We start from the raw sequence: 8,444 nt of genomic DNA on the forward strand, positions 1-8,444 counted from the left end.
TATGGAGCTCGCTTGATCGCCTTCAAAGATAGAGGAGGAAAGGGAGGAGGTTTTATATTTTTTTTTTAATCCAAAAGAGGGTTAATTTTGTCATTTCTCTTGACATTTTAATTTTACTTCATTACCCTGGTCTATAGTAAAGTTTAAGAATTTAAGGAACTTTCATTTTAATTAAGTGTGGTCAAAGAATGTAGGCTGAAATTTTCTCTTATATACCCTAATTAAATGTTAGAAAAATTATCAAAAATAATTTTTTTTTTGTTTTTATGAGGAAGTAAATGAGAAAATTTATTACATTTTAAAGCAAAGTTAATAAATTTAAAATTTTTTTAATTTTAATAAAACATGTAAAAAATAATTTATAAATTGAATCAGAGAAATACCTTCTTAAATAAAAAATAATTTTTGCTATTAATACTACGAGATAATTTTCCCCGTTATAATCCTTCCCGCTTCACAATCTAGCTATGGCTCTAAAGAAATCTCCTGAGGAACCTTATCCTTGCTGAAGAAACTCAAATGGTTTCAAACATTAGATTGTGATGAAGGTTTTTATTTTGGCAAATTAAATACTACTTCATTAATACTTAAACATACTCCCTCCTCTCTCAATTATAAGCCAAAACATGTCACAATTCTTAATAATTTTAGTTATTCTTCTTAATTATGTTTAAAATTGAATATAATTCTTTTTCCTCGGCTAAAATATACAATTAGAATGAGAAGCACAATTAGAAACATGCATTAAATACATTTAAAATTGGGTAACTTTTCCTTATAGCTAATAATAAGAAAATTTGATAGTTTATGCTAACTGAAAACATGAAACAATTTACACGAAAAATGTGTCTAATTGAAAAGCCAAGCTAACACTTGGCCGTACTAAGGTAATAACAATGAACACAAATGTGAAATCCAAACAAAATGATTACATCAATAACTGAATCCTGAAAGACAATAAGCATTATATTTTCAGCTCAATTTATATTTCCAATTAACATGAGCAAGAGCTACATCTAAAGAAGATTGGTATCAGCTCTTCCCTCCGGTATTACCAGATAAATATCACAAGTAGCAAAATTATTATTATTATGATTATTTTGAAATTATATACAAACTCGTGGAATCACACCTCAGGGACTTGAATATATATGAACTCAAGTAGTCTATGTATTAATACTAACTGTAGTTTTAAGAGTGAGCACAAGAGATCACAACCGATCTCAATTTCTCACCAACAACCGAGCTGCCAAATTACTGTTACATTTAATGAAAGAGGAAGACAATGAAAGAATTGCCTTTTGAAAGCTACGCTATATCCAATTTTGTCGGGAACTATACATCAGTACCTGGTTGACCCAGCCCTGCAAAAATCACAGAACAAGGTCAATCAATACAAGATAACGTTCAGAAGATAACCAAAAGTTGATCAATCAAGGCATAGACTAAAGGCTACATGCCTTATGACATCATATATACCTTATGAATCAGACCAGTGACACACTTGTCTTAGGACTCTCACTAAAAATGCCCAGAAAAACCATGACAATCATATAGCAATGGCTTTTGAAATAGAGGCCTTTTAGCACTAACTATAATGGTGTTGCAGGCCTTTCAAACAACCAGACTTCTAACAATATAAAATCACTTCATGTTCATAGAAGGCCTTCCACTGCCAATCCAAATCATAGAGGCCTTCCGCTGCCAGGTGGACATCCAAAGACCACTTCATGTACAGCTTGATCATGGAACATGAGTGCTCTTTCAGGAGATGCGGGAGAAATTTAAAGGGGGTAAAGGGTTAGATTACTGATCATGCGGTTGTTTAGTGCGGGACAACTCCATCTTATCTTTCAAATGTGTTTCAGTTACTCCTCTATTGAGCTATTTTGCTTTTGCTGGTACAATTTGCACATTATATGGGCTCGGACTCGATGGTTTTTAGGCTCCCTATCCAATTCAAATGAGTTTAGAGCCGTTTAAAGGATTATAGCCTGTGCCTGCCAAGTAGCTGAATTGGATCAAGAACCGTTTTAGTTTAGAGACTCAGGATCCCTCTGCCCATTCTATTCCCTCCAGATATATTGAATGCTAAAGAATGACTGACTCTAGGGGTTGAATGGGAAAAATGACTCTAGCGCTGGAATCCTACATCAATAAATTTTTTCATGCAGATAACACAACATATTACCAAAAGGTTTTATTAACACAAACCAAGCAACATTCAGGCATCACAAGTTAACCAGATAAAGCACATTGTTAAGTAACAATACACCAGAGGCAACTGAAGGCTTGGGCCATTGATCATTCTTCAATCTTTCCTATAGTTTGTGCGTAGAAATACAGGATCCAAGAAAACCGACACCAGCATGCAACCAAATCCTTGTCCCCCCACCCCAAAAAAAAAAACAAAAACAAAAACAAAGAAAACAAAACAAGACAAGACAATACAAAACAAAACAAAACAAAAACACAAACACAAAAACAAAAACAAACTAACTTCCTTCTAATCTCTTATAGCTTATCTGCCTTTAATAATAATTAAAAAATGTAGATAATAAGATTCACCCAATTTATATTTTGAGAATGAGTTGGTTGAACTTGAAAATTCACTTGTTGAAATTGAAAAATTGAATAAGTAAATAATTGAATTGGTTGGATGGTACCAATAAAATCCACCATTAACACCCCCCCAACAATTTCTTATTGAATTCTTGTTGAATTTACTGATCAACTTGTTTTAACTACAAACATTCAAGTCTACATTGGCCAAACATACATGCTTCAAATGGGCAAGGGAAAATCAAAGAACCAAATTCATACCTAAATAATGGTTTTCGCTGCTGTTCTGGCCTGTCCATACCATCTTGCACAATTACATCTGAAGCTGACCGGTCTGTTCCACCAGGCAACGTGTCTACAATGTCTATCAAGCCCTGCAAGTCAAATATGGTATATCCTCAGAAGTTTTGTATTTCAAAAGCACCAGGATACCAAGCAAATTGAAGTAAATAACACGACGTTACTGGAATGCGAGCACAGCTGCTCTAGCAACAAAGAAACGTGAAGAGGGTTAATTTTCCACTATGGAAATAATCCAATGCTATGTTTGGGAACATGTGAATTTTGATTTGGATTTGGATTTGGACCAAATTCCCTATTTAGACTATTTGGACACTTGAAAATTTTATGGAAATCAAAATTTTATCTTAATTCCTTCATAATTTAAAATCCTTTCTAAACCCTTGTTATTTCAAATCTCCACATGCACCCTCAAAACACTACCTAATAATAATAATAACTTTTGTTATTTTTAGATACATGGATTTGAAATGTAAGAGTTGAAATCCAAATTTCAAATCCAAATCTACCAATCGAAACGCTGCCTAAAATTATTCTTTCATGCTGGACAATTGATCTAAAATGAATGGAAGTAAACTTCACTGTAGAAAGAGTTTATTTTAGTTATCAACGATAGGATAATGAATTCAGTGAGTATTATTTTCATCTTAATATACTTTAGCAAATATAGATCAACAAAAAAAAAAATTGTTCTAGAACATATTAGAAATGACAAAAACGAAGTTTCTCTGTGGGGGAAAGGAAATAAGAACAAGATAGGGTTAAAACCTTGACATTCGGGTTTCCAGAGTATTTGAGCAAACCGGGGGGCTTCCCAGGAAGTTTTGGCTGCCCCTGCTACATATTTACCATATTATGTTAGATGATAATCTATAAAGGAAAAACCAAAAAATAAAATTGACAGCTAAACAACTAGCATTATGAGCAATTCTAAATGTCACTTAAACATCCACAACAGAGGGTGAATGATATCACATTTCTATCAACAGAAGGACAGTGTCAAATGTCAAAATAAAGTTTGCATATCTAGCAACCAAAGGGTAAGGAAGGGGACACAAAACACACAAAAAACTGCAGTAAAAATTACAATTACCTGCAAAAATTCAGGACTTTTACTCGATTTTCCATTTACAAAGTTGATGAGGTACTCCAAACCATAATTTGCATAATCCTGCAATCACAATATTTTATCAGCACTTCATTTAGGTGATACAACAACAAGAAGAAGAAGCCTATTCCCACTAGGTGGGGACCTTTAGGTGATACAATGTAAAAGTAATAATCTAAGCACCAAGATCAGTCATACATATCGGTAATTAGCCAACAATAATGTCATACATATCAATAATTCTATTACAAGAATCTTTTTTAATGTTTGTACTCTTCATCATAACACATAAAAGCTCAATAAGCATAATAATACCTTTCAACATAAAAATAATTTTGTACTATTATTGTTAATCTTCAACCATTTTTTAACATAAGAGGATTCATTAAAAAGAGAATAGGTATTAAAAGAGGATTCTTCATGGATGAAAAGACAATACAGTAAGTACAGGAGAACATTTTACCTGCTTCCAACTCAACGTAGCTAATCTTTCATCCTGAAAAGGAATAATAATAATACAGAGTAAGAATAGTCCAGGAAAAGACAGTAGTGTTTTATTTCTCAATTGATGAGTTAGGAGTTCTTATGCTGCAGGTAGACAGATTCCAGCTAAAGCAGAGAATAATCCAAAATCAAAGCAAGCCTACCCAGAGCATTCATTTCTTAAAGCAGAAAAGGAGCTCACAAAACTTAAAAGCTTTCAATTTTGTTTTTAAAAAATAAATGGCAAACACAGGAAAAAAAAATTGAAGCAAATAGATCTTTTTGTCTAAAAATATATGCTAAACTCCAAGCATCCATCCATCTTCATAACTCTAAACAAACAAAACCACCAAGACAACCAATAATTAGCCAAATAAAGATAACAAAGCATACCAACGTTTCCACCGTTTGTTGCAAGATACCCAAGTCATCATGGAAATTAGTGATTGTGTTTCGAACTCCAGCAACCTGTTTCAGAGGTATAACAATATCAATAAGGTGCTTAACATTTTTCTCATAAGTTTATCCAAAAAGAAAATGTGACCCAACTAAGCTTATGACCATAAATCATATCATTTAAAGAGGAGAAAAAAAAACTATCCTACACTAAAAAGTTACTTGTTACAAGCAAGATATGCATTTATACAACTACCTCCTTTTAATATTTAATCCTTCCTTCTAAATTGCAGGCGGACAAATATCAGCTAAATACATGGGTAATCTCTTTTGACTATACCTATCTTTCTATTTAAGCATATTTAGAATCATGAACATCTATATGTGACATTGTGTCAAAGGGCATACATCATCCTTGATCGAACGTGCCAACTCATTCTGCTTCAGCATTTTATCATCCAAATTTTGAATTCTCTGAGTCAAATGCTTCTTGGCATCCTGCATACGAAAAAAATTGATAGGAAGTTAAAAGATAAACCAATCATAATTATAAATATTATAAACATTACATAATTTCCATGGAAAGACAAAGCTGCTTTGTATCCCCCCAAATTCACATGTATGGAGAGCAGAATAAACATTTTCAGACCATCCATGGGTAATGGTATCAATATGTCATGTGAATTAAATAAAACCATACATTGATCATCAACAACAAATGGTGCATCCAGTACTTTATGAATATTAGTCCAATCCGTCTCAAACTCTTAAACCTCATATTTCATGAGTAGTAATACAAATAAGCACATTTTTAAAGTAACTGTTAGCAGCATTTCCACACAACTGAAACGATGATAAAATGTATTTCAATCACCAGGTTAATGTAAATTAAATTTTATGACAGCAGCATTCATATCAATGGCCCTTCATCCCCCTTCATGTGCACTGGTAGGATGCGCATTCACATGTTCAAACAAAACACTGCATGTTTGAATGTTCCTAACTAACATGAAAAAAAAAAAATTAACTCCAACGAAATAAAAGGACACTTACAGCAATGACATCTGAGGCATGCTGCAGCTTTTTTGTCAGATCTAAGACAGCCTTTTCCATGTTACGTTTTGTCACATACATAAGATCTGAGAAAGAAATACCCTGATATTGAGTAAAAAATGCAAAAGATCAATAAACCAAATCACAAACTGCTCGGAGATAATAAAAAAGATAAATCATTCAGAAGAATTCTGTAGTTATCAAATAACTATGTAACTCTTCAAGAGAAATTTTTTAAACAGATACTGGCAAAAAAAAAATTAACAACAATAATAATAATAACTTATGACAAAAATAAATCAATGAAGCCCACTGAAAACCCCACAATTGCCCTAGTCATTCCGTACCTTCCACCACATGTAACCATACCCTAGAGCACCCAAGGTGGCTGCCGGAACCACAAGGGATGATAAGTTGCCTAGAAAAAGGATAAGCGCAATAAAAGCAGTCAAGACTCAATTGCCCAAAAAATATCCAAAAAAAAAAAAAAGTGGAATAAGCTTCATGAAACGAATTGATGCATGGCCAACTTTAAGATAGAAATAATTTCTCTCTAAAAGTAAAATGCAGTACTTGAAAATAAATCACAGAATATACTGCAGTAACCAGAATAGGAAGTAAATTGTACCCATTTGCCCAGTACTCCCATTCAATATAGTGATTGGTTTATTTGCACCTAATTGTCGAACCTCATTTGCAAGACGACGAACCTAGAATGAAGTCAAGCTAAATTATCATAACAAGATAATTCATACGTATTTTGTGTGTGCATTTTGGAAACAAAAATTGAGATATTCAATTGGTTCAAAGATAAAAATAATTTTTCCAACTACCTGATTAGCAATGGCATCAGCATATTCACTGTCACCATCAGATTGATCCCCAGATTTTTCCAATCCTTTTACCAGCGACTACGAATAAAAATGTATAATAATCCATTAGGATAGGAAAAATCTAGATACCCTAAAAATTGTAATTGGACTTCTCGGTCCTCAAATCTGGAAAACACCATGCAGAAGCTAAATTCGTAAATCATCCAGCAGGACTGCGGGAGGAAACACACATGAACTACTGACAATCTTCCATGTATATTTAGATCATTATGAGTCAGTTCGATTATATAGGAACCCACCAATACCCTTCACAACGATCGCCAATTAGAATAAAGTAACAAAAAAATAAAAAATAAACAACTATTTAGAGAACCAATCATCCCCGCCTCCACAAAATTAGGTCTCCCCAAAATTCCAACTATGACATACAATCTAGGGAGAGCTCTGTTCCTAAATTTTAACGAATGGGATTGTAAAAGAAAAACTGAAAAGTAAAACCGCATCTATAGCAGCGTGAACTCAGTCCAATTCGATTAAGCAACAGAAAGTAGCAATGATTACAACCTGAAGCTCGCCAATCAGCTCCGACAATTTCCCGTTCTTAAAAAGAACCGTGCCAGTGTATCCTGGACACAGAAAAACTCAGATCAAGAACGCTGGTTCGAACTTCATCAGCGACTAAAAGAGCGAAAGATATATAGAGAGAAATAGTGTGTGCAGTAGTAGTTGTACCAGCTCCAGCTATAATAAGGATCTTCGAAAACCCTATTCCAGATTGTAGAGCCATGGCTGCTGATTCCGATGATGAAAAAGTCCGAAGGCAGTTGACGTCGGATTTGGCACCTTGAACTTGAAGTAGCTGATGGATGCCCACCCTATTTAAGAGGCAACGCAAGGTGGGCAACCGACGTCGTTTTGCAGCCAAATTCCGTTAGGCAGCTCAATTCTCAATACGAACCGTTCGATTTATCTGATGCTGTGGATCCTGCCACATCATTCATTACTTTGCTCCATATTAAGTAGAATACTTTGCTCCATTTAACAGGCTTCACCCTCCGTAAATTTGTTTGGGCCTAAAAATTTATGAAAAATGAAAATTGGGAACTCTTCAATTTTCAACTTCTTCCATTTTCCTGTTTGTATGGGCCCAAAACAAAAATTTGAAACATCTTCCTAAAGTTATTTCGTTTGGACTAGGTTTTACAGAGGAGATGAGAGCTCTTAATCTCTTGTTCATAAAAAATAAAATAAAATAATTTATGAAACTCAAATTGGTCACTAATCAAACCACTATTCATGGTTTAGTGGTTGAGCTATAGTTAAATTGGCCATAAATAAATTAATATATTTTATATTACATATGATTAAAATAAAAGAAAATAATCATCCATATTAATAAAAATAAATATTCAAATCCAAAAATAATATAACAAATTTAAATATATGGGCCCATTCATATAGCATATAAAATATAAATAGTGTGAATATTCAATAAATTTGATAGATGCATTTATAAGCTGATTATATGTGTAATTGTTATTAGTTTTCAACCTTAAGTTTCCAAAATTATTTGCATAAATTAAATCATTATGTAAAGTACACAATTTTCCGACCATGCGTCCCAGAAAAAATTCAATTAAAAACACTAATGAATTTATACATAAGGCTTTCAATGATTATTATATGCTTATTAGAAGAATAACTGAAAA

The 8,444-nt window shown here is 33.2% G+C and overlaps 1 protein-coding gene across 2 annotated transcripts; it reads right to left on the reverse strand.

Moving 5' to 3' along the window:
• Positions 1-1,063: 1,063 nt before the first annotated feature.
• On the reverse strand, positions 1,064-7,598 carry LOC129321501 (uncharacterized). Of its 2 annotated transcripts, none has more exons than XM_054967278.1 (13): positions 7,468-7,598; positions 7,300-7,361; positions 6,736-6,813; positions 6,531-6,612; positions 6,250-6,320; positions 5,903-6,004; positions 5,258-5,347; positions 4,847-4,921; positions 4,434-4,466; positions 3,956-4,033; positions 3,631-3,696; positions 2,824-2,936; positions 1,064-1,364 (listed from the first exon to the last, which is right to left on the reverse strand). In XM_054967278.1, the coding sequence occupies exons 1-13, from the start codon at positions 7,520-7,522 to the stop codon at positions 1,343-1,345; spliced, it is 927 nt and encodes a 308-aa protein (XP_054823253.1). In that variant the 5' UTR covers positions 7,523-7,598; the 3' UTR covers positions 1,064-1,342. The 2 variants fall into 2 exon arrangements, with proteins under 2 accessions (XP_054823253.1, XP_054823251.1); XM_054967276.1 differs by having other exon boundaries at positions 3,631-3,699.
• Positions 7,599-8,444: the final 846 nt, after the last annotated feature.

The sequence above is a fragment of the Prosopis cineraria genome, unplaced genomic scaffold (assembly GCF_029017545.1).
Source record: "Prosopis cineraria cultivar Desert tree isolate PC_DT_omini unplaced genomic scaffold, ASM2901754v1 PC10, whole genome shotgun sequence".
NCBI lineage: Eukaryota > Viridiplantae > Streptophyta > Magnoliopsida > Fabales > Fabaceae > Prosopis > Prosopis cineraria.